Source organism: Saccopteryx leptura, chromosome 1 (genome assembly GCF_036850995.1).
Source record: "Saccopteryx leptura isolate mSacLep1 chromosome 1, mSacLep1_pri_phased_curated, whole genome shotgun sequence".
NCBI classification, from domain to species: Eukaryota; Metazoa; Chordata; class Mammalia; order Chiroptera; family Emballonuridae; genus Saccopteryx; species Saccopteryx leptura.
Window position 1 is genome coordinate 103,651,280 of NC_089503.1, and position 26,073 is coordinate 103,677,352.

Here is a 26,073-nt window from a genome sequence, read left to right on the forward strand (position 1 = left end):
GGTTTTCTGTGGAGAGGAGCTTTCTATGATATTATGGCTGTTCTTTGTGCTTCCTGTCTCAACCTCAGTTTCATTTCCTTTGCTCATGTCACAGGAAGTTGCCCTTGCTTCACTAGGACAAGCAGATTGTCCCACAGACACTTAAAATTGACAAGGACCTTAGGATCAGCATCTACTTGGAGTCAATCCTCAAAAAAAACTTAAAATTTTTTTTTAATTTTTAAATTTTATTTAGAAAATAAAATTTAAGAGGGTGACATTGATCAATAAGAGTACTGTACATAAGTTTCAGGTAAATATTTCTTTAGCATTTGAACTGTTGATGATGTTGTATACCCATCACCCAAAGCCAAATCATTTTCTGTCACCTTAAATTTGTCCCTCTTTACACCATTACCCCACCTCCTCCCCCCCTCCTCCCCCACACCGTTCTCCCTTTTATCTATGCCCATGAGTCTCAGTTTTATATCCCACCTACGTGTGAAATCATCTAGTTCTTAGCTTTTTCTGATTTACTTATTTCGCTCAGTATAATGTTCTCAAGGTTCATCCATCTTGTCATAAAAGGCAATGTGTTATCATTTCTTACAGCTAAGTAGTATTCCATTGTGTGTGTGTGTGTGTGTGTGTGTGTGTGTGTGTGTGTGTCACATCTTCTTTATCCAATCCTCTGTTGAAGGACACTTTGGTTTTTTTCATGTCTTGGCCACTGTGAATAATGCTGTGATGACCATGGGGGTGCATGTGTCTTTATGAGCCAATGTTTTCGAGGGTTTTTTTTTTTGTTTTTTTTGTTTTGGTAAATACCCAGTAGAGGGATTGCTGGGTCATATGGCAGTTCTATTCTTAATTTTTTGAGGAACCACCATACTTCAAAGAAAACATTTTACAAAATTAAAGATAACATTTTAATGAAAGCAGTGCATTTTTTTTGCAGAAAAATAAAAAAAACAGGGAAAGAGAATAAATATTCTAAGTCCACCACTCAGAATAATTTGCTATTCATCTATTACATCTACATGTGTCTATAATGCATCTATTTATTTTTTACAAAAGGAATCATATTGTACATATATTGTGAACATCTTGCAGTATGGAACACTTTTAAAAAGCTTTAATAAAATTGATTTGTATTTTCTGATAAAAAGTGCTAAGTATCTTGTTCTAGTCCACACAGTGCTAATGTTATTTTTACTTTGGAAATAGGAACAATGTAAACATGTAATGTGTTATGTATATTTATATGTACAAAGATGTAGTATACATGTATATATGTGTATAGATAAGGTGACCTACTTTTTTACAATGAAAAGGACAAAAATAAATTGAAGAAAACAGTATTGTAAATAAAAGAAACATTTTATTCATTGCAACAATAATACACTATAATATGATAAATGCACAATTAAAACATTTGTAATACTTTATAATGTAATTATGCTTACATGACTATTAATTTTTAATAATTGTAAGAAAAAAGTACTCATTTTGATACAAATATGTCACATCACACGCAATGGATCGACTCTGCATCGATCGAAAATGGACGTTTACAGATTAGTCTTCTAATATCAAGAAGGAGGACATGGCCCTGGCAGGTTGGCTCAGCGGTGGAGCGTCAGCCTGGCGTGTGGGGGACCCGGGTTCGGTTCCTGGCCAGGGCACGTGGGAGAGGCGACCATTTGCTTCTCCCCTCCCCCCCCCCCCTCCTCTCTGTCTCTCTCTTCCCCTCCCGCAGCCAAGGCTCCATTGGAGCAAAGATGGCCCGGGCGCTGGGGATGGCTCCTTGGCCTCTGCCCCAGGCGCTAGAGTGGCTCTGGTCGCGGCAGAGCATCGCCCCTGGTGGGCGTGCTGGGTGGATCCCGGTGGGGCCCATGCGGGAGTCTGTCTGACTGTCTCTCCCCATTTCCAGCTTCAGAAAAATACAAAAAAAAAAAAAAAAAAAAAAAAGGAGGATATGTAGGAGGACACTTTTTGAGGGAGAACGGAACGTACAAAAGAAGGACTATCCTCCCTAAAGGAGGACCATTGGTCACCTCAGGATGTAATATAAACTATGCAATATAAAACTATGCGATTATAGGCAGACTTGTATTTATAACTAGGTGACGTCATTTCTTTGTACAACTGGAGAGAGCATCATTTATTAGACTCTGATGGTCCATGCGGCTCATGAGAGGGAATATTTAATGAAAAAAGTTCAAGATTGGCTCGTTGGCTCTTCTGGCAAAATACACTTCACAGGTAAGAGTTTTGAAACTGTGTAAGGTTCAGTTAGGACTGATTATTAAATAAAAACATTTCCTATCTTTTAGCAAAAGATGGCCAAGAGGAGAAAAACTTTGAAAATAGCTACGCGTCTCTCTAGTTTGCCAAGTACGAGACACCGTGGAAATGGTACGCTAAGACAGTCGCGGTGCCTTCTGGGAGTTGTAGTGCAGCCGTCGCCCTCCGCGCTGCGGTCTGCGCCCAGCGAAACTTCGTTTCCCGGGAGGTCACGCGCCAAGGCTGCCGGCGGGAGCGGAGCTGCCGCGCTGGCTGCGGGAGGGTGGCCCTGCCAGCGTTGGTTGTGTCGCGGCGATGGCTTCGTTCGTGACGGAAGTTCTGGCGCACTCGGGGAGTCTGGAGAAGGAGGATCTGGGCACAAGAATCAGCCACCTGACCCGGCGGGTGGAGGAGATCAAGGTGCGAGCGGGGCAGTCGTTGGCTGACTGGAAAGGGACGCGGGAGTTTCGTGGACGGACGGACAGAGAGGGACTGAGGGCTCGCCGAGTGGGTGTGCGCGCGGGCCGGGGCGGCCGGGGGACAGGCTGGAGGTCCGAGGTCGACGGGGTAGCTGGGAGGGGAGCCGGACGGTGACCGAGGAGGCCCGGGACGGTGGAGGAAGCTGCGGCGGCCGGGGGATAGCTGTGGAGAGATGTGCGGGGAGGCGCGGGATGGGGACGGCGGCGCGGCGCCCGGGAGGCGGGTGAGGGCGGCCTCCCCGAGCGCCCGGTCCTTGCCCTCTTAGCGCGGTGTGTTGGCGGCTGTACGAGCTCCCGGGAAGTTTTCTCGTGGAAACCCGCCCACGTGTTCGCCAAATGCTATGCATCCCCCCGGTGCTGCCTGCGGGACAGGGCGCTGCGGGCCCTAGGGGTCGGACTCTGTGCTTCTTGGACTTATGTGTCTATTTCTTACACCAGGTTAGGGAAGTGCTCTTTCTTTTCCTTCCGGAACCTCAATGCTGTGAATGTTGGTGCACTTGAAGTCCCAGAGGTTCTTTACACTATCTTCATTTTTTTTGGATTCTTTTGTCTTTTTGCTGTTTTTTTTTTTTTAATTTTCTGAAGCTGGAAACGGGGAGGCAGTCAGACTCCCGCATGCGACCGACCGGGATCCACCCGGCACGCCCACCAGGGGGCGATGCGCTGCCCCTCCGGGGCATCGCTCTGTTGCGACCAGAGCCACTCTAGCGCCTGGGGCAGAGGCCAAGGAGCCATCCCCAGTGCCCGGGCCAACTTTTTGCTCCCTGGAGCCTCGGCTGCGGGAGGGGAAGAGAGAGACAGAGAGGAAGGAGAGGGGGAGGGGTGGAGAAGCAGATGGGCGCTTCTCCTGTGTGCCCTGGCCGGGAATCGAACCCGGGACTTCCGCACACCAGGCCGACGCTCTACCACTGAGCCAACCGGCCAGGGCCTTTTGCTGTTCTTATAGGGTGTTCTTTTGCTTCCTTATGTTCCGTATTGCTGATTCAATTCCTGGCTTCATCTACTCTCCGGCTGACTCTGTAAATTATTCCTCATTTCAGTTAGTGTGTCCTTCATTCCTGACTGGTCCTTTTGTATGCTATTGACAATCTTGCTGTTTATTGAGCATTCTTATAACCAGTGTTCTGATTTCTGCATTTGATAGATTGCTTGTCTTCGTTTTATTGACTTCTTTTCTGGAGTTTTGTTCTGTTCTTGATTTGGGACATGTTTCTTTGTCTCCTCATTTTGGCAGCCTTCCTGCGTTTGTTCCTATGTGTGCTAGGTAGAGCTGCTATGTCTCCAGGCTTGGTAGAGTGGCCCAGTATAGTGAGTTCTGTAGGGTCCAGTGGCACAGCCTCCCTGCTGACCCAAGCTGAGTCCATCCTTTGAGTGTGTCACTGTGGAGGTGTTTGGGTGGTGGTGCTTCAGTGTGGTCTGAAGCTGTCCACTGGGTACGCTGGCTTTGGGAATTCCTGGGAGGTGTAGGCCAGGATCAGCCACTGCCTGTGTTCTGCCGGGTGCCACCTGGCATGAGCTACAAAATGATCTGCAAGTGACTGCTACTTGTGCTGTGCTTGGAGGCACCCAGGTGAGGCCAGACTATGAGTCAGGGCTATCTGCTGCTAGTACTGTGCCTGGGGCCACTTAGCAAGAGGTGTAGGGCATGCTGAAGCCAGATGCTGCTTGTTTGAGAGGTTTTAAGAAAATCTGAAGCATGATCCAGCCAGGCCATTGATATGAAAAAGCCATGGGAAGCAGCTTGGGTGGGCCTGCAAGTTGGGTAGGGCAGGACCTCAGGGAATCATCAGGATGGGATGAACAGTAATAGCCAGACTGATGGAGACTCGGATGTGGTGTGGGCCTGCCAGCTCTGTGGGGTGGAGGGCTCAGAAAAGGAACAGTGGCCTCTGCCAGCACTTCTGTCTGGGAGAAAGCAGTCCCACAACTCTTGCCCTAATTCCTCCCCATATGTCCCTGGTGTCTTTCAAGCTGCTGACCTTGCACTGGAGCTCAGAGTGAGTGAGGGCTTTTTAAGAGGAACTGCCTGGGACTCCCAACAGCGTTCATCTCACTCAGCCTCAGTGCCTGCTAGTTTTTACAGCCAGAAGGAGTGGGAACTTCACTTTTCAGCACTGGAACCCTGGGTTGGGACCCTTCACTCCTAAGGGGGACCTCCACAGTTAAGATATCTCTCCTGATTTTTATCTTACACTTGTGGGTCTGGGACCAGCCTATTCTACATCTCTACCCTTCCTACCAGTCTCGTCTTGATGTGGCTGCTGCTTTATAAGCTTAGTTGTAGGACTTCCATTCAGCCAGATTTCAGGCATTCTGCATGATGGTTGTGCTGCAGTTTAGCTGTAATTCTGATGTGGTTGTGGGAGGATGTGAGTACCCTGTTTACCTATGCCACTGTCTTGACCAGAAGTCCTGTGGCTCCTTTCTGTGATTTCTGGACCTGATTTACCTTTCCTTTCATAGGTTTCTTCCCCAATCTGAATCTTTAGGCTATTGAGAATTACTTTTTAAACTCCAGTCAGGCCCACCTTTTTTTTTTTAGTTATTTTGATTATTTTGCAATTTCTCTATCTTCTACCTGTTAGTATTTTTACCCATTTTTCAAGTTCCATCTCAAATGTAGTTTCTTGCATGAAAAATATCCCCATTTTCCTCCAGGCAGAGCTGATCTCTTTCTCAGTTGTGTTCCAGGAGGACGTGAACTCTATTACTGTTACATTTTGGTATTCTGGTTACTTAAGTGTACTTACTGTCTTTCCTACCGAAAAGGAACTTATTTGTGGGCAAGCATAATTCTTGTGTTTTCTAAAGCATTGACTAGTTCAGTGCAAAGTTGTTCAATAACTTGTTTATTAAATTATTTTGAATTAAAAGAGAATAAAATTCATCAATTTAGGGTTATAAAAGTAAGCCTTAAATTTTATAAGCAAAAGTTAAAAATTCATAAATTTAGGGCTACATATTATGTAATTTATTAATTTGCTTTTTCTTCTATTGGATATTTGCTTAAAATTGGTGGCTCTAGTTCAAGTTGATAATGGTTCAACATGAGAACTTTTCTAGCATTTGTATAACTTTGGAAACTGTTGGGATTTGGTGATGATTGTCTTTTTGCATTTTAATGTTATGGGACCCTTACCAGTGGGAGAATTGTGTTTTTCAAAGAAACCCATTGGCTTGGAGGGAAAATGAGTGGTTGTAGTAACTGGCAAGAATATTCCATCATGGAAAATGTATATTTTTAGCAGAGTTCCCTACTCACCTTACTGTAATTTTTCTGTCTTGTAGGGTGAAGTGTGCAGTATGATCAGCAAGAAATACAGTGAATTCCTGCCTAGCATGCAGAATGCACAGGACCTGGTTACCCAAGTGGATAAGCTAGCTGGTGATATTGACCTGCTGAAGTCCAGGATAGAGAGTGAGGTAAAAATAGTTTGTTACATTGAGTAGTTTTGTAGGGAGGCAGTTCAGCTTCTCGAATCCTGAGACAATTCAGTTCTATACAGCATTTCAAGGCCTCACTTTTTAAACTGGTAAATGGACATTGAATTAGGTGATTTTAGGGTATCTTTCAACTTTGAAATAGGAATCTTCCAAAATATAATTTAAAAAATTTCTTTTTATGGTAAAAATTTTTAAGCTATAATAATGTCTTACATTTTATTAGGACTTTATAAATTAAAACAATAATAATCTCAAGATTTTATTGTATTTCTTATTAAATAAAAACAGATGAAGCTTAGAACTGTATCATTTGGCCTTTTAGCTTGTTACCTCTTAGTTTAAGATATTTGAATCTTTTAATGGCCAGCATTCTCTCATCTCTGCCGCTGGCCATAATCCATTTAAGCTTCAGCACAGTCTTTGACTTTTGCCTTTTTTCTGGAAAATTGGCTTGGTTTGTGAGTCACAGCCATTGTACTTCCTGTATAAAACCACCTTTTCTGGACACACAGAGAATCCTTACCCATCTTGTACTGTGTCACTTTGGAACTAGTGCTTGCTGAAGTTCTTACCAAAAATGTAGCAGGTTTTAAAAATGTTGACTACATTTGCCCGAGTGATTCATCACAATAAGAAGTCAGCCAGTCTAGAAATAGAAATATTAGCTTTATAATTTTAAAGATGTTTCTTCACTTATATTATCTCACTAAGATTTTTTTCTTAGTTTCATTTTAGGAAAAACAGGTAGTTTAAAGAAATCAAACTGGTATTAGAGGTTTAAACAAAGTCTAATCTTAGGCTTCTTCTACATCTGTTTCTAAATTATCACTCTGGGTTCACTGATACCCAAAATCAAGATGTTGAGGTTTTCTAAAGGTCCTTACGAAGAGGCACCAACTCTCTTCTCATTGTGATACTGAAGGAAAGCAAAGGGATGTGTTTTCAAAAGTTCTCTCTAAAACTTGAATCATGAGTAGGGAAACCACTAGTTTACTTAGAGAAATCTATTTTATAGCCAGTTTGCCACTCATTCTGATTAGAAGTTTGTTTGTTTTTTGTATTTTTCTGAAGCTGGAAACAGGGAGAGATAGACAGACTCCCGCATGTGCCCCACCAGGATCCACCCGGCACGCCCCCCAGGGGGCAATGCTCTGCCCACCAGGGGGCGATGCTCTGCCCCTCTGGGGCGCGACCAGAGCCACTCCAACGCCTGGGGCAGAGGCCAAGGAGCCATCCCCAGCGCCTGGGCCATCTTTGCTCCAATGGAGCCTCGCTGCGGGAGGGGAAGAGAGAGACAGAGAGGAAGGAGAGGGGGAGGGGTGGAGAAGCAGATGGGCGCTTCTCCTGTGTGCCCTGGCTGGGAATCAAACCCGGGACTTCTGCACACCAGGCCAATGCTCTACCACTGAGCCAACCGGCCAGGGCCCTGATTAGAAGTTTTAATAAAAATAAATCTGTTGGTACAGTTCTAATATTTTCAGTGTGCATTTGTTTGTTTGAAGAGTCAATAGTGCAATCTTAGCCTGTACTTTTAGAAATGAGGTGGCTGGAAGAAGATATTAATGAGCTCTGTACTTTTTGCTGGCCAGGTTATGGCTGGTTACGTTCAGTTCTGGTTGTTGTATTTTGAAAGATGGCTGGTCTAGAGGAGAAGGTCCAGGCCTGAACACCACACGATCTGAAGAACAATGAAAGAAGCTGAGGGTGTTTAGCCTTAGTAAGAAACACTTTCAAGGTCTGAAGCCCTATCATACAGAAGAAAGATTCAAATATATGGCTACAGAAGAGGAATTACATTCAATAGGTGGATATTTAAAGGGGTTATTTAGTCATTTGATTTATTTATTGAACGTCAGTACCAGACACTGATAGTTGCAGAACTAGACAGTTTTTATTTTAAACCGTGAATCTCTTGTGCCTGCTATAGATGAGTAAAATAGTGAGATACATACTAAATAGGAATAATCCAGTTAAAGAGAGGATGTAGCTAAGGATGGCTTTCTCTAGGAGACAGTGTCCAATCCAAAACCTGAAATGATAGGTAATCAGGCAAAAGAGGACAGAAAAGTGTTTTAGTTTGTCAGAGGGGACAGCATTGCAGAAGTATGAAGTAAGTAATGGAGAAGTGTCACTTTGGGTGAGCTGCAAGTATTCCATATGACTGTGTTTAGACAGTATGGTGGCAAGGGACATGAGATGAGTTCAGGAAGGTAAGCAGGACCTTGTACATCATTTTAAGTAGTATGGATGTTGTTTTGATGGGACTGTGGAAGCAATGGAGGATTAAAAGCAAGGGAGTGACATCAAATTTGAATTTTAGGAATCTCATTTTTCTTGCAATTTGAGGAGAGGATATGAGGGAAATGAGAGTGGGAAATGAGAAGGCAGTTAAAACATTAGGAAGCAGTTAATCAGGCAAGGAAGAATGGTGACCGGCTCTAAATTCGGTGGCAATGGGGAGGGAGAAAAGTGGACGATCCTAGTGATATTTAAGAGAGAGGATCTTTGGGCCCTGACTGGATACCTCTGTTGGTTAGAGCATCGCCCCAAAGTGCAGAGGTTGCTGGTTTGATCGCTGGTCAAGGCTCATACAGAAACAGATCAGTGTTCCTGTCTTTCTCTCTCTCTGTCTCCTTCTCTCCCTCCCTCCCTCCTTCCCTCCCTCTCTAAAGTCAATAAAATAAACATTTTAAAAAAGAGAGGAAGATGATTGTTGGGATCTGTTGAAGTGGGGGAATAAAAGATGGAGGAATCCAGGATAACTAGGGAACTTGTTCATTGATATGCCATTTATTTATAGAGAAATAGAGACTCTAGAGGGAAATGAGTTTAAATATGGGCTGCCTAAGGGATATTCAAATGGAGCTGCACAGTTAGATTATATTAAGATGCAGGATAGACTGTTGGAGGGAGGGAGGGAGAGAGAGAGAGAGAGAGAGAAAGAAAGAAAAGGAGAGAGTTTGAGAGAGTGGGAGTGACTGAACTTGAAATGCAGTGGCTCAAGCAAGATAAATATTTCTCCATTGTAGTAGTCTAGGCTAGCAGGCTGATTCTACAACCTAGGATCCAGTTACTCTAGTAGTCTGTATCAAGAACTGTAAAGGAGATCTGAGGTTTTAATGTATTTGCAAGTCAGCAAGTTTATCTGCCACTGTTTCATGGGTGCTATTAGAAGACATGAGACTCCCTGAGTGTGGGATGAACGACAGTTTCTTATTCATAACAGTGTACAGTGGATTGCATTATAGAAGATAACTGATTTTAGGGAAACTGAATCTCTTATAATAGATAGTAAGCATGCTGGCTATCTTTTGCTTTGGAGGGAAATACCATTTCTGTTTTTCAAGTTGTTTATTACACAAACATCTTTGAAGAAATAGTCTAGAACTAAAGACAGTTACTGCTTCACTTTCCAGATAATGTAGAAGTGTGAGAGACCCTTAAAAAATTGTCTTCCAACAGTGTGTAGAGCAGCAGAATTGGCAGCTTCTGGTTATTGGAAATGGAGGATCTCATGCCTGTTCCAGACCTAAGTACAATTCATCAAGTGTTATGTCTGTACTTTACAGTTTGAGAAGCACTACTCTAAGACTTTGTTGTTGTTTGCGTGCTTGAAGTGTGTCTTTTCCTTATATGCAGATTATAGCTGGAGGTTAGGGGCAAAGAGAACACACAGAGGAGGCACATCTATTTTCTTAAGACTTGGAAATGGTGCACATTACTTCTGCTTGTATTCCATTGGTAAGCTCTTTAGACACATGGTCATAGCCATTTGTAAAGAGTGTTAGAACATTTAGTTTTATTGGGTAGCTGTGTGTTGCTGCTGTGGGAGATTGGGAAAATGGATTATAGTGAACAGCTTGCTCATCACCCCATCCATATATGTGCTTGGAGGTTAGGAAAATGATGTGGACTAGAGATCGCTGCACTTAGAAATTGAAGCCATGGAATAGAGGAGGTTCTGGGAGAGAATGTATAATGTTTCTCAACCTAAGTACTGTTGGTATTTGGGGCTATATAATTCCTTTTTGTGTGAGTTCTCCATACATTATAAAATGTTTAGCAGTGCCCCTGATCTCTACTTACTAGATGTCACAACTCCTGCAGTTGTGACAAGCCAAAATGTCTCCAGACATTGCCAAATATTGCTGGATGGAGGTAGGACAAAAAAAAAAAAAGGTTTTTTTGAGAACCACTGTTTCGGAATAAGAAGGCCAGGGAGAAAGGAATATCAATATGTATGAAGTGGCCAGAAGGGAAATGAAGCTCCCAAAAGAAAGTGAGAAGGAATAGCCAAATAAAAAGAGGAAAATCAGTAGAGAATTGGGTCATGAAACTAAGAAAAGGAAATAGTTAAAATTGATGATATATGCTTTGGATTCAGTAACTAGGAGTTGATTGGGATTATCTGTTTTGGAAATTTTGGTGGAATGGGTAGAAGCCACATCACTGTGAGTTATAGAGTGAACGAGAGGTGAGAAAGTAAAGAAAGACTGAGTATGGGTCACTCTTTTAAGAAGCTTGTTTGTGACAGGGAGGAAAGAAATAAGCAATATAGGGTGGCTGCTGAGGTGGAAGAAATTTTTCCTTAAAGATGGGGGAAATTTTAACATACTTAAATCTGATAGGAGGAGCCATGCTTTAGTAGGTATTTAATCAATACATATATGAATGAAGGATGAAATAGGAAGAGGTGAAGATAGAGAGAGGAAAGGAAATAATTGATAGTGCAAAGTCCCTGAAAAGGTGGGACAGAATGGAAGGTAGGTTCTGACTCAACATAAAATCTTTCTAATAGGGGCCCTGGCCGGTTGGCTCAGCGGTAGAGCGTCAGCCTAGCGTGCGGGGGACCCGGGTTCGATTCCCGGCCAGGGCACACAGGAGAAGCGCCTATTTGCTTCTCCACCCCTCCGCCGCACTTTCCTCTCTGTCTCTCTCTTCCCCTCCCGCAGCCAAGGCTCCATTGGAGCAAAGATGGCCCGGGCGCTGGGGATGGCTCTGTGGCCTCTGCCCCAGGTGCTAGAGTGGCTCTGGTCGCAACATGGCGACGCCCCGGATGGGCAGAGCATCGCCCCCTGGTGGGCAGAGCGTCGCCCCTGGTGGGCGTGCCGGGTGGATCCCGGTCGAGCGCATGCGGGAGTCTGTCTGACTGTCTCTCCCTATTTCCAGCTTCAGAAAAAATGAAAAAAAAAAAAAAATCTTTCTAATAGGACTGTCTTACTGTAGAGTGAATTGGCAAAGGGGGTACACTTCTAGTAAACGGGGTGGATGAGCTCGCTGATGATCCGATGATAGATAGTGGCTCAAACTAGGAAGAGTGGTGACACGAAGTTATTGTGTTGATGAGGATGGGCTTTCCTGCATAAGGTAAGGGTTTGGACGAAGTAGACCACATAGATCTCTTCCTACTACTTTCAATCGTAACCAGCATTTAAATTTCAACATGAGTTATATTCACCTAATAAAAGTTATTGATTAGCTACAAATGTTTTATTTATTAGATATAGTATAGCTTAAAGGTGTTATTGTCTTTGATGTGTGAATTAGGTTGGCCGAGATCTTCATGTATCAACTGCTGAATTTACAAACTTGAAGCAACAGTTGGAAAGAGATTCAGTGGTCCTAAATTTGCTTAAACAGCTACAAGAGGTCAGTAACTTCAAATCAAACTTTAGTGTTTTGGTGGTGAGAAAGTTACATACTTTTTTTTTATTAGTTTTGTTATTAAATGTCCCCTAACTATATAGTATTTTTCATAACTTAAAAATAAGCGACAGACGTGAAATAAAAGGATGTATAAAATAAAATACCTAATAGCTGTACTAATCTTTTCAGTTTTCTGCAACTATTGAAGAATATAATTGTGCATTAGCAGAGAAGAAGTATGTCACTGCTACTCAGCGTCTAGAAGAGGTATTACATGCTTTCTCCACAACTTGAGCAATTAGCGCTAGTCTTATTTTAAGTAAATTTTGTGTTCCATAGATTCCTCATCATTATATAAATATATTCTAATTGCCCTGAGTTCAGATGGATTATTTAACAATGATTCCATTTTACTACCAGGCACAGAAATGCTTGAAGTTATTAAAATCCAGAAAATGCTTTGATTTAAAACTGTTGAAATCTCTCAGTATGGAGCTCACGATACAGAAGCAGAACATACTGTATCACCTTGGCGAAGAGTGGCAGAAGCTGGTTGTGTGGAAGTTCCCACCATCAAAAGGTGCTGCTGACCTCAGGTGGACTGCATTTGCTTAGTCTGCCTGAACCAGTCTGGCCTCTGAGTATATTCTAAGTATCTTTTATTGGTAGAGCAAAAGGTTTCATTTTTACTCTTGAAGTCTATATTGAGTTCTCATATTAGTCAAGATGCTTGTTAAGACCAACTCATCTGGGTCTCTAAACTGTTCTCACTTTACTTGCCTTTCATTTCTCTATCTCTTTGAGGAAAGGGAAGATTATTGGGTGGGTGGGGTCCATGTGGTGAAGAGTATGGTAGAGGAGGTGGTGGCAACCTAAGATCACACACAGTTTCCACTGCCTAGTAGGATGGTCCCATTCCCAGCAGCCCGAATCCCAACAGTTTATCTTAGCCAGAAAGCTTAAAGAAGCTGTTCAGCTATTCACTTTCTTACTGAGGAGAGAAAATGGGGGATCAATGAGACAGGGGTTTGGCTCAATTATTCTCAGCCCTTGGGGTAAAATGGTGACAAAATCATGAGATGGGGCGCTTTGTAAGATGACATAGGATGACTCTGGTCCTGGCATTTGTTCGTACTAGGCTGCCAGTTCCTCTGCCCACCTCTGGATGTGTGCCATCTTCACTGTCTTTTTTTCACAAAATGAAACCTTTGAGGGTATATCTAAAGGACATGCCATTAAACCTGGTATATTTTCCAGCACTGAATCTTGAAATGTAGTCTTATTTCATACGAATTTTCACAGTCTCCTTGTTCCCTTTTCAGTATCCACTTTGGCCTGCAAATACATATATATGTATGTGTACGCACACACGTATGTATGTATGTGTTTTAGGTATTTTAAAGGAAATCTGGAAAATTTTAGATTCTATCTCCAAGCAGACTGTAAAATAAGGAGAAGATGGCAGGTGTATTCTTTGTTATAACACACCCTTCCTGTTAAATTTATTTGGCAGGTTATTCTCTTTAATTGGTAAGAAAGAACGAAAAAGAGGTTTTAAGTGAAACTAGGGTCTTTTATTCCTTGCTTTCATTCAGTGTTTCAATACATATTTAATAAGCATTTAGTGTAGGGATATCATCTTGCTTTTGCATGTAGTTTATTTGAACATACTAAAAAGTAATTTTCTGTTTTAAAGTGATGCCAAGGACATGTATGTCATAATTAATATTTGCATTGGAAGTGCATTGTAACAAAACTACATATTTAGGAATCTCAGTAGAGAACGGGCTCAGGAATGGAAGTGGGAACATCTTGTATTGCTGAGACAGCTGAAATTTTTTCCCTTTTTCTTAGATACCACAAGTTTGGAATCTTGCCTACAAACAGAACTTTATCTGTGCACTGAACAATCTCAGAATGAGGAGAAGACCCCTGTGCCACCAACAAGTTCTGTCCTCTTGGCATTTTCTGTACTTGGGGAGATACACACCAAGCTGAAGTCATTTGGTGAGACACACTGCTTGTTTCATTTATGTGAAACCCCAGAAGTCCAGTGTTAAAGGAATGACAGGAAAAATTATAAAATAGTCTCTGAATCATATCAGTGAAGAGTTATAGTGTTTGGCCTCATGATTCATCAAATGGAATTGTCATAAATATTAGTCTTTTTATTAAGGGCTTAGATACTTTTTTATTTAGCTGCTGCTATTTATCTGATTTTTTGAATAAATAAAATCTGTAGATAATTTGGGAAACTTCAGTGGGAAAACCTGCAGTGCATAATGTATGTGTGTTGTGTAGTGTTATGATATTTGTATTTTTGTTGTTAGACTCATGCTTTTATATAAAAGTTTCTTCTAGTGATTGTAATGAATGTTCATCTAATTTTTCAGGTCAGAAGCTGCTGAAGTATATCCTTAGGCCTCTGGCATCTTGCCCCTCTCTTTCTGCTGTGGTAGAAAACCAGCCTAACATTATTGTCATCCGTTTTGAATCTGTCATGACTGACTTGGAACACCCATCACCATCTGAAGTTTTTGCAAACATCAGACTTGTTCTGGAAGTGCTCCAGAAACATCTTTTAGGTATATATCTCCAAGGCAGTGCTTTTATATTTTGGAAAAGTCATTATGGTTTTGAAAGTAGATATTTCAAAGTAGATAAAAATGCCCACAGTCTGTGTGAATGGAGGTTCAGAATTGAGTAGATTATGTCATGGAAACAAGTAATTGCCATCTTATTTTTTACTCTACTTTGTATTCCTTCTCTGCCCTATGCTGACAAGTAGGGTGATCAGTGGTACCCCAGATTCTGTATTTGTAATGTTTAGTTGAATTCCAGGGTGCCCTTCTCTCACTTGACTTCTAGTAATACCACATTTTGGGGCTCTTGCTTATATAATAGGAGAAACTGAAATGAACCAAGTGCTCTTACATATTTCAGTAGGGAAAAAAATCCCTTAATCTGACATAAACAAACTAATTAACATAGGAAATGAATTACATTTCAACTCTAACCATTGTTTCGATCTTTTTATATTCACACTTGAAATAGCCAGTTTCTGTGTTGCTTAAATCATCGCTTGTCATACTATTAAAAGTAAAAATTTTTTTCTGATGTTTCATTTTAATACCTTTTTCTTTTTTTAGTCTGACTTCTTTTTGCTTTTCTCAGTTGTCTTATTAAATAGTCAAATCAAGCATTCTTGCTGTGGAGAACATAAAAAAAGGAATTCTGCTATTGTTTATGTGCCTTCCAGGCAGTCATATGTGTAGTTTAGGAAATAAATATGCAAGGAATTCTTTCTAATTTTGATGGTAGCAGAGAAAAAAATCTTAAGGCTTGTATTACCAAAATCCAAGGTAGTTTTCTGTTCCTTCACTCAGGGAGATAAAACACTTTAATTTTTATTAGATGTAAGCAAAGTTATAAACAATATCCAAGTATTGGAAGGAGCCAGAGAAATGCTTCAATTGAAATGTCTCTAAACTTGAATCTCCTCTCTCACACGCCCATCATTTGTCTGTATAACCAAACTGAGCCCCTTTTGTAAAGGGTCAGTTTCCTCAAAGTATCTTATCGTACCTTTGGACAACTCCTGAGTATTATGATGTTTTTGTTTGCTTTTAATTGTATCACCTTTTTATATTAAATACTACTAACTAAAACCTCATTTTGCGAAATAAATCTTTGGGGTAGTTGTTTAAAAATTTTACTCAAAATACATTGCCCCGTAATGTCTGCTTTATAGATGCTATTTCTACTGTAATGGAGCGATCGATAAACAAGAAGTCTAATTCCCATTACACATGAATGGACTTTAAAGTTCTTTACAGCAGCTGTTATTTCCCCTACATCTTATTACCAGTATAAACATCCTTAGACTTTTTTGAATGACATAGTTTTAAGTTCCTTTTATCTTCCTTGGTATTTTGTGAGTATGTTCCATTTCTTCTATAGGCCCTCATTAAAGTATAATGTTCAAAACAGAATTAGTATACTAGGAGAAGTCTGAGGCAGTTCACAACACTGTGGGAGCACTTACGCTTCATTCCCAGTTCCATGGTTCTTACAGAATAGCAAAGGCTGTTACATAGTTAACTCATGGGGCTGAAAGTAAATGTAAATCCCTTGTCATACTTAATCCTAATTGCTGCTTTTTCTTCTAACACTTGCACTTGATATTTTTGGAATTAACATTAATCTTTGTTAAATTTTACTTGATACCAATCTGCAGTGTGTTTACTATTATTTCTACTTTGAGTACCTAGTTAATATCCATTTTTTTTATAGTTCAGTGTAAGTCAGTGATTTATCCTGTTGCCTGGTATAGGGCCAGAGTGGGTGGGTGTTCTGGGAAATTCCAGTAGAAACTGCTTTACAGTTTGATGTTGGTTCATTAAATTAGTACCCAACCTGTTATTTGTAAGTTTTCTGAGTACCTAGGATATTCAGAGCAGAAGACAACTTAGTATTGCTAGGTGCTCTGCTAATATCTCTGCCATTTCGGCTTTAGTTTCTCTTTGACCACTTATTTTCCTCTGGTTCAGGGAGCATTGTCTTTGGCAAAAGAAGAGGAATGTGAAGCAGGTGTTTAGGAATTTTGTGTTTCTCTTTGATAGCCATCAAGCACCATTCCCTTCCTTCATATTCCTTCTTTAAATATCACCTGCAATCATATTTGGACTCCTTATTTCTAATTGGAATCCTCTACTTTCTTTGGATTTTAGTTATTCTGAAACTTCATAACAGCTTTTGCCTTTTACATTTGAAAAATGTATATTTTACATGTATTTTTTCTTTAAAATTTATTATTAAGCATCATTATACCAACAACAAAGAAGCTTTCAAAAGAGAAGAATGAGAATTCTTTAGGCAAGAATTTGTCAAATGTAGAAAAAGCCTTAAAATGTTTATATCCTTTAAACCAGGATTTCAGTTTCTTGAATTTGGCTTTAAAGAAATTATCTGAAATACATAAAATCATTTATGTATAAGGATGGTCATCAAAATGTTACTTGTAATACTGAAGTACTGGAAAGTAATGAAATCTTGAATAACAGGGAAGTGATTAAGTGAATTAAATAGTTATATAATATACCACGTTGCATAGTGATGTTATATTTTACTTATTTAATTTTAATTTTTTGATTTATTGTGTTGACGTGGATTCAGGTGTTCCACTTAATATAACACCCTCCACATGCTGCCCATGCTCCATGTAAAGTCTCTTTCCACCCCCCTTTCCTCCACTTTGCCCCCTCTCCCTGCCTCCACCTCCTCTTTCCCTCTGGCTGTTGTTACCCTATTGTCAGTATGTATGTGTTATGTATATATGATTTTGGTTAATGCCTTCACCTTCTTTGATCTTGATCCATCTCCCCTTTCCTCTGACAACTGCCTATCTTTTCCTTGTGACCCTGTCTGTTTCTATTTTGTTCCTTAGTTTATTGTGTTCATTAGATTCCAAGTGAGATCGTATGGTATTTGTCTTTCTCTAACTGGCTTATTTCACTTAACATAATAGTCTCAAGGTCTATTCATGCTGTTGCAAAAGGTAAGATTTCCTTTTTTACAGCCAGGTAGTATTATTCCATTGCATAAATTATATTACAGCTTTTTTTTATCCACTCGTCCACTGATGGACACTTGGGCTGTTTCCAGATCTTGGCTATTGCAAACAGTGCTGCAGTGAACATGGGAGTGCATACCTTGTTTTGAATTAGTGTTTTGGGATTCTTAGGCTATATTCCTAGAAGTGTGATAGCTGGGTCATAGGCAGTTCTATTCCTTTTTTTTTTTTTTGAGGAAATGTACTGTTTTCCACAAGTCTGCACTAGTCTGCATTCCCACCAGCAGTGCAGGAGGGTTCCCCTTTCTCCACAGCCTAACCAGCACTTGTTGTGTGTTGATTTGTTAGTGAAAGGCATTCTGGAGGTGTGACTTGATATCTCATTGTGGTTTTAATTTGCATTTCTCTGATGATTAGTGATGTTGAACATTTTTTCATGTCTATTGCCTATCTGTATGTTCTCTTTGGAGAAGTGTCTATTCAGGTCCTTTGCCATTTTTTAATGGGATTATCTTTCTGGTGTTGAGTTATAAGTTCTTTATAAATTTGGTTATTGATCCTTTATGTGTCAGCGAATATGTTCTCCCACAGAGTAGGTTGTTTTTTGTTTTGTTAATGGTATATTTTGCTGTGCAAATATCTTTTAGTTTGATATAGCCCTACTTGTTTATTTTGTCCTTTATTTCCCTTGCCCAAGGAGATAGATCAGCAAAAATTCTCCTTCAAGACATGTCTAAGAGTCTACTGCCTATGTTTTTCTTCTAGAATTTTTATGGTTTTGCAACTTAAATTTAAGTCTTTTATCCATTTTGAGTTTTTTCCTGTGAATAGTGTAAGTTAGTGGTCTAGTTTCATTTTTTTCCAGGTACCTGTCCAATTTTTCCAACACCATTTATTAAAGAGACTGTCTGTACTTCATTATATATTCTTGCCTCCTTTGTCAAATATTAATTGACCTGACCGGGCGGTGGTGCAGTGGATAGAGCGTTAGACTGGGATGTCGAGGACCCAGGTTCGAAACCCCGAGGTTGCCAGCTTGAGCGCGGGCTTATACGGCTTGAATAAAAAAACTCACCAGCTTGGACCGAAGGTCACTGGCTTGAGCTAGGGGTTACTTGGTCTGCTGAAGGCCCACGGTCAAGGCACATATGAGAAAGCAATCAATGAACAACTAAGGTGTTGCAGTGAAAAACTGATGATTGATGCTTCTCATCTCCATTCCTGTCTGTCTGTCCCTCTCACTGACTTTCTCTCTGTCCCTATTAAAAAAAAAAAAAATTAACTGACCTTGCCCTGGCTGGATAGCTTGGTTAGTTAGCACTTCACCCTGAAGTGCAGAGGTTGCTGGTTCGATCCTTGGTCAGTGCACATACAGGAATGACTTGATGTTCCTGTCTGTCACTCTTCTCTTGCTAAAATCAATAAATAAGAAAAATTTAAAAATATATTGATTATAAAGGCTTGGGTTTATTTCTGGGTTCTCTGTTCTGTTTCATTGATCTGTTCTTATGCAAGTACCAGGCTGTTTTGATTGCAATGGGCATGTACTATAGCTTGGTATCAGGAAGTGTGATACTTCCCACTTGGTTCTTCATTTTCAAGATTACTGAGGCTTTTTGGGTTCTTTTTAGGTTCCACATAAGATTTGGAATATTTGTTCTAGATCAGTGAAGTATCCCATTGTTATTTTAATAGGAATTATATTGAATCTGTAGATTGCTTTGAGTAGTTTGGATATATTTATTTATTTATTTTTTACAGAGACAGAGTCAGAGAGAGGGATAGATAGGGACAGACAGATAGGAACGGAGAGAGATGAGAAGCATCAATCGTCAGTTTTTTGTTGCTACACCTTAGTTGTTCATTGATTGCTTTCTCATATGTGCCTTGACTGTGGGCCGTCAGCAGACCAAGTAACCCCTTGCTCGAGCCAGAGACCTTGGGTCCAAGCTGATGAGCTTTTGCTCAAACCAGATGAGCCTGCGCTCAAGCTGGCGACCTCGGGGTTTTGAACCTGAGTCCTCCGCATCCCAGTCCGATGCTCTATCCGCTGCGCCACCGCCTGGTCAGGCGGGTAGTTTGGACATTTAATGATGTTAATTTTTTTTTTTATCCCTGAACATGATATATGTGTGCTTCCACTTGTTTGTATCTTCCTGTTTCTTCTTTCAGTTTCTTACAGTTTTCTGAGTACAAGTCTTTTACCTCCTTGGTTAAATTTATTTTTAGGTACTTTATTGTTTTTGTTGCAAGCATGAAGGGACTTGTTTCCTTAATTTCTCTTTCTGACAGTTGATTATTGATGTAAATGCCACTGATTTCTGAGTATTAATTTTGTATCCTGCCACTTTACCAAATTTATTTATCAGATCTGGTAGTTTTTTTGGTGGAGACTTTAGGAGATACTGAACACACTTTTCTGTGTTCAGTATCATATCAGCAAACGAAGACAGTTGACTCCTTCATTTCTCATTTGGAAGCCTTTTGTTTCTTCTTGTCTGATGGCTGTGGCTAGGACTTCTAGAACAATGTTGAAAAAGAGTGGTGAAAGAGGATATCCCTGTCTTGTTCCTGATCATAAGGGGATTGATTGCTTCTAGTTTTTACCCAAATTTCTGTGTGTGTGTGTGTACATACACATACACATACACATACACATACACATACACATACAGTGTGTCCGTACAGTCATGGTGCACTTTTGACCAGTCACAGGAAAGCAACAAAAGACAATAGAAATGTGAAATCTGCACCAAATAAAAGGAAAACTCTCCCAGTTTTATACCTATTCAGTGCAGTTCGATGTGGGCTCATGCACAGATTTTTTAGGGCTCCTTAGGTATCTATCCCATATAGCCTCTACAGACTCGTCACTGACTGATGGCCTATCAGAACGGGGTTTCTCCACCAAACTGCTGGTTTCCTTCAACTGCTTACTAGGGGTCCCCAAACTACGGCCTGCGGACTGCATGTGGCCCCCTGAGGCCATTTATCTGGCCCCTGCCGCACTTCCTGAAGGGGCACCTCTTTCACTGGTGGTCAGTGAGAGGAGCATAGTTCCCATTGAAATACTGGTCAGTTTGTTGATTTAAATTTACTTGTTCTTTATTTTAAATATTGTATTTGTTCCCATTTTGTTTTTTTACTTTAAAATAAGATATGTGCAGTGTGCATAGGGATTTGCTCATCATTTTTTTTATAGTCCGGCCCTCCAGTGGTCTTGAGGAACAGTGAACTGGCCCCCAGTGTAAAAAGTTTGGGGACCCCTTATCCCATCGAGTAATGTTATTCATATGTGCTGGCGCTTCGTTATAAACGGGATATTCACATTGCACTTTGGTCACAGATTTGAATTTAGCGAGCCACAGAACACTGAATTTTCCTCTGTACTGTCCACATCTCAACTGGCATGGCTGTGGGCTGCTCCACTGTATAAACGGTGTTACATCGTCATCTGCGCATGCGCACATGCTGCCACATCATCCTACAGAAACTGGGAGGATTTTCCTTTTATTTGGTGCAGATTTCACATTTCTGTTGTCTTTTGTTGCTTTACTGTGACTGGTCAAAAGTGTACCATGACTTTATGGACACAATGTGAGTGTGTGTGTGTGTGTGTGTGTGTGTGTGTGTGTGTATTTTTTTTTTGGTATGAATCTGAGGGAGGAATAATACCAAACTTAAAATCGATCACTTGAACAAGGAGAAAGAAAAAAGATAAGCTTGTGGGTATGGATATGGAGAGGGTAAATTTGGGGTGTTTTCTTTTAAATCTTAGTGTTGTTGGTCTTGTCACAGCAAGTATGTTTTGCTTTTGCCATAATTTTCTAGAAAATATAAATTACTAAAATTTACTAAGGGGCAGAAACTCTGTGAACATAAAAATAACTGTAGAAGAAATTTGGAAGGTTATTAAAGACTTGGCATTAAAAAGGCCACCATTAGACACTGTAGGTTTATAGCTAAATTATATATGTTCTTCAAAGTACAGAGAATCCTCTTTAAATCAAGCTCCTTGGTCAGTAGAGAAATATGAGAAGTGCCCTAATGAATTTTTTAAAAACCAACATAAACATTATAAATAAAATATAATAGTAGCTTACTCACAGATAAAACACTGTAGAATGGCTTTTACCTTTGACTATAAATGCAAACATTTAAAAAAATGTAAATCAAATCCAATAGTACCTTTAAAAAGGACACATTGTAACCAAGGGTTCACTTTAGGAGTGCAAGAATGTTCAGCATAAGAAATCTATCAAACAGTTCATTATGTCAATATGTTACATCATTAGATATGGAAAATATGCCAAAATTTAGTGCATTTTACTAATAAAAAGCTAAGCAAAATAGGAATATAATACTTTTTAATAGTTTGGTGAAATGTTTATGATATGGTCTTAAAGGGGGAAAAGGGTACAAAATGGATTTTATAGTGTAATCACACCGATGTGTTGTACCAAACTCTTCTCCGGTAGGTACGCGTATATCCATTCCTCAGATGTTTATAGAACAAGGCAGTGTACCAGCTGCGTATACCACTTGATGAAGGGTGGTAGCTGTTTTTAGGTGCTATGGTCTAGGTCAGCATTGTCTAATAGAAATAAAATGCAAACTATGTAATGTAATTTAAAACTTCTGGTGGCCACATTAAAAAATGCTAAATGAAACATGAACTTACCTTATTAACCCATGTATAAGATGCACATTTTTTGAAAAATTTGAGGTCTAAAAACTGGGTGATCTTATATAGTGGTTGTAGGTTTTTTTACTTGCATTTCCCACTTTTTAGTGTGAATGAGGAGTTGTATGAATTTTATGATGAGTAAAACTTGAGTACACTAACTGTATGTAATACATCTTTTTTTAAAATTTTAATGGGGTGACATTGATAAATCAGGGTACGTATGTTCAGAGAAAACATCTCTAGGTTATTTTGACATTTGATTATGCTGCATTCCCATTACCCAAAGTCCAGTTGTCTTCCATCACCTTCTAACTGGTTTTCATGTAATACATCTTTCCTTTTTTTAAATTTCTATTTGTTTCAAATTTCGAGCCTCAAAATTAAGGTGCGTCTTACACATGGGGAAATACGGTATAATGTCTTTTATGTAATCCAGTATACCCAAAATATATTAATACATAATTGATGTAAAAATTATTAATGAGCTATTTTACATTTTTTAATACAAACTTTTCCAAATTTGATATTTTATACTCACAGGACATCTTAATTTGGATGTAAATTTTCCCTAGAAATGCTTGTTCTGTATTTAGATGTCATAAAATTTACAATTGAAAAGTAGGTTTAAAACATACTGAAAAATTTCAAATAGCTGTATCGAGTACCAAGAATTTTTTTTCTTTAATAGTCTCACCTACATCAATGAATTTAGTTTATCCCTTTTAAATGGATTAATTTGCTTTGAAGCAAAAGCATATCAGTTTCAAAACCCTGACAGTTAAGTAAATCCACTGACCTATGTGTATCACTGTTACTAATATGGAATTCAAAGTGGTTTTGCATAACTTTTTCAAAAGTTCTAAATTTATCAATATCAGCAAAGCATTTTTAAAATCTTTGTGGTACTTTAGGCAGCCAATTTACAATCTAAAATGCAATTAAAATCTTCTGCATTTTGAATTTTGTTAGAAAAATGGTAATGCTATTATTGACTTGTAGTTTGAAAAGGTGTAATTTTACTATCTATTCTTCTATCTGTCTAATGAGGTCACAAATAAGCTTTTTCTTTCCATAAACCTTCACAGTTAACTTGTTCATATGCAATGTGATCTCAGTAGAAAACATTGTCATATTTTATCTCTATTGAATATTTGGCCAGCATTACTTTTTGTTCCAAGAAAATTTTGAAGTTAAGTATTATATTTCTTAATATAATAATATATTCTGAATATAATTCCTTCATGATGTATTGGAAAAAACCACCATATAAGGTATACTATAGAAGAGGTATTGAAGTATTCTGTTTGCCAGACTAGATGTGTTATGTAAGATGTTTATTGATATCTTAGGATAAACACTCAGTTCCTATGCAGAGATGAAAAAAGTATGTTTATTATTGAAGAACTGGAATTTTATTCTAAACTATTGTCAACTTCATATGCAGAATTTCTTAATGCTTGTCATATAATTAAATTAGTAGATAAGCAGTAGATGATTATAATCTAGATGGGTTAGCACCTTATTGTTACAGAGTCCTGGTGGTAATATAGCGCAGACAAGTCATTTGAGCAGTGAAAATAAAATAATAATTGTATGTCATGCTTTGTCCTCATGCAGTCAGTTAAGATAGCTGTAGAGTTACTGTGCTGTTTCTTCCTCATCATCTTACAGTGAAATAATTCTAGAAAACTAGGGAACTTGAGAATAATCCAGACTGTGAATGGTTTCCTGTTTAAAACTTTTTCTTTTGAATTCAGATTTGCCTCTTGATACTGATCTAGAAAATGAAGAACCATCTAAGATTATATTGACTGAGATGCTTGGTGATGTGATCTGGGAAGACTTGTCTGAGTGCCTCATTAAAAACTGTTTGGTTTATTCTATCCCAACAAATAGTAGCAAGTTACAGCAATATGAAGAGGTAAGAGCAGACATCACATATGATTTTAAAAGATTGTAGGTTCTTACTGGTGTCTTTTAAATTTGGGGGGGAAGGGATTATTCTTTAGTGACATCTTTAAGAAACTTATTAATAATGAATAGAAGCAAATTCCTCATAACTTCCTTTTTCTCCTGGGTGTAATTTTACAGTTTGATTGAGAGGTATCTTTTCTTATTAACACATTGTGGACCAGCAGTTTTATTGCTAGCTTTACCCAGTGGCCAGATAAGTTTCTATTGAACAAGTACAAAAAACGTTTTACATAAATATTAAAGGCACTCTTAAAATTAAATAACAATTGCATTTTGAAGTTATTTATTACGTTTTTACAAGCTATCTTTTTAAAGTATGATATTTGTAAATCACTGTATAATATGAAAACACGAGAATTCTCGTGCTCTATCTGCGATGTTAAGTATATTTTCTTTAATAAGATATTTTTGAAAACAATTATCCTTTTATTTATACTTGTATCTTCTATAGTAGTTACTTTGTGATACTTTTTTGTTTCTTTTTAGTGTTTCCTTGAACACTAAAATAAGTGTATTTATTTTATACTTATTTTTAAGTTCTTTACACCTTTATCAAGCAAGTACAGTCAGAAATTTCTGTTGAAGATACTCTTCCTAATGAATTTAAGGCAGGAAAAATGTGTAATAGTTTTATACCTTGTAATTGATCATTTGTTCGGAAACTTAAATTACCAGCTTGTCCTTGTTATTTTCTGTACATTGGATTAAAATTTTAATATTGAAATGGAGTATATGTACAGTATATAATTCTTTTTTTCTTGTTTTTCTCAGATTATACAGTCCACTGAAGAGTTTGAAAATGCCCTAAAGGAAATGAGGTTTTTAAAAGGAGACACTACTGATTTGCTGAAATATGCCCGTAACATCAATGCTCACTTTGCTAACAAGAAGTGTCAGGATGTGATTGTGGCGGCCAGAAATCTGATGACCTCTGAGATTCACAACACTGTGAAGGTATTGGGTTATAGTGTATTATGTTGTGGTCAGGAAGCAGCTCGTTTTGAAATGATATGGTAGAGTGGAAGAGAGCTTGATAGTTACTGAGCTCACTGAGGAACTTACTAATCTTCTGAATATTAGTTTTCTCACCTTTAAAGTGGTCCTAATATCAACCTCTTTAATAGGGTATTGTGGGTCCAGAAAAGATAATGCCCATGAAAGCCCTGTATAAACTGAAAAAGTCTACATGAATATAATGGATTAGTATTATTGTAGTCAGATAACATGTCAATTTACAGGGTTTTTCTCAACTTTATTACTTGATTTTCTAGTACACAGTTTTGTGACAGGTATACTTAGGATTTATTTATGTCCAGAGATTGTATTCTATTGTGAAATTGTTGACTTCGTCTTTTAGGCTAATAGAGGCACTAGTTTTGAAGTTAATAAAACAAAATATGCGATCTGTATAGGGTGTAAACAAATTATCTGCAAAGTTAATGGACTAATTAATTTGCATTGAGGGTAATTTACTCCTTTGATCATAGATAATTCTGTATGTTCTAGTTTTTTTTCTTTTCATACCTTACATATGTAAAATAACATTTGGTAAATGTAAGGCATTAGATTAACGCAACACATAGACTAAAGTCATTACTTATAAGAAAACTTCTCAGCCATTTCTCTTCTATCACTGCAAGTACTAAACTCTTTTTGCCTTTATACCTTCTTCTGTCATCTTCCATTTCTTGTTACTGTGTCCACTTCAGCAAAATATTTAGCCATTTGAGGGTATAGATAATAACACATTTTAAGGTGATTTTAGACTACTAAGGGAGTTAAAATCTACCTAATACCAGGAATTTTGCTATGTGTGTTTTGTTTGTTTGTTTTTTTAATATAAATAACACTTGATTATGTCTCGCTTCTGCTTAGAATTTGGTGGCTTCCTGTCTTACTTAGAGAAAGGCCAGCAACCTTATGGTAGCCTGTAAGGCCTTACATCACCTGTCTTCCAGTTGCCTCTTGTTTTCTATGTCCTGCTGTGTTCTTCAGTCCCTGCTGTT

General features: G+C 38.9%; 1 protein-coding gene and 1 non-coding gene across 2 annotated transcripts in view; one reads left to right on the forward strand and one right to left on the reverse strand.

The window, feature by feature from the left end:
- The first annotated feature begins 2,517 nt into the window (after positions 1-2,517).
- The window catches only part of ZW10 (zw10 kinetochore protein), a 40,983-nt gene continuing 17,427 nt past the window's right edge, over positions 2,518-26,073 (forward strand). Inside the window, exons 1-9 of the mRNA XM_066372886.1 lie at positions 2,518-2,685; positions 6,033-6,167; positions 11,736-11,837; positions 12,024-12,101; positions 12,255-12,414; positions 13,689-13,841; positions 14,228-14,419; positions 23,851-24,014; positions 24,839-25,021. Of these exons, the coding sequence (XP_066228983.1) occupies positions 2,581-2,685; positions 6,033-6,167; positions 11,736-11,837; positions 12,024-12,101; positions 12,255-12,414; positions 13,689-13,841; positions 14,228-14,419; positions 23,851-24,014; positions 24,839-25,021 (1,272 nt within the window). The 5' untranslated portion in view covers positions 2,518-2,580. The remainder of the gene's footprint in view (positions 2,686-6,032; positions 6,168-11,735; positions 11,838-12,023; positions 12,102-12,254; positions 12,415-13,688; positions 13,842-14,227; positions 14,420-23,850; positions 24,015-24,838; positions 25,022-26,073) is intronic.
- TRNAT-GGU (transfer RNA threonine (anticodon GGU)) lies at positions 3,597-3,672 on the reverse strand. The gene has a single exon. It is a non-coding gene; the product is annotated as a tRNA-Thr (tRNA).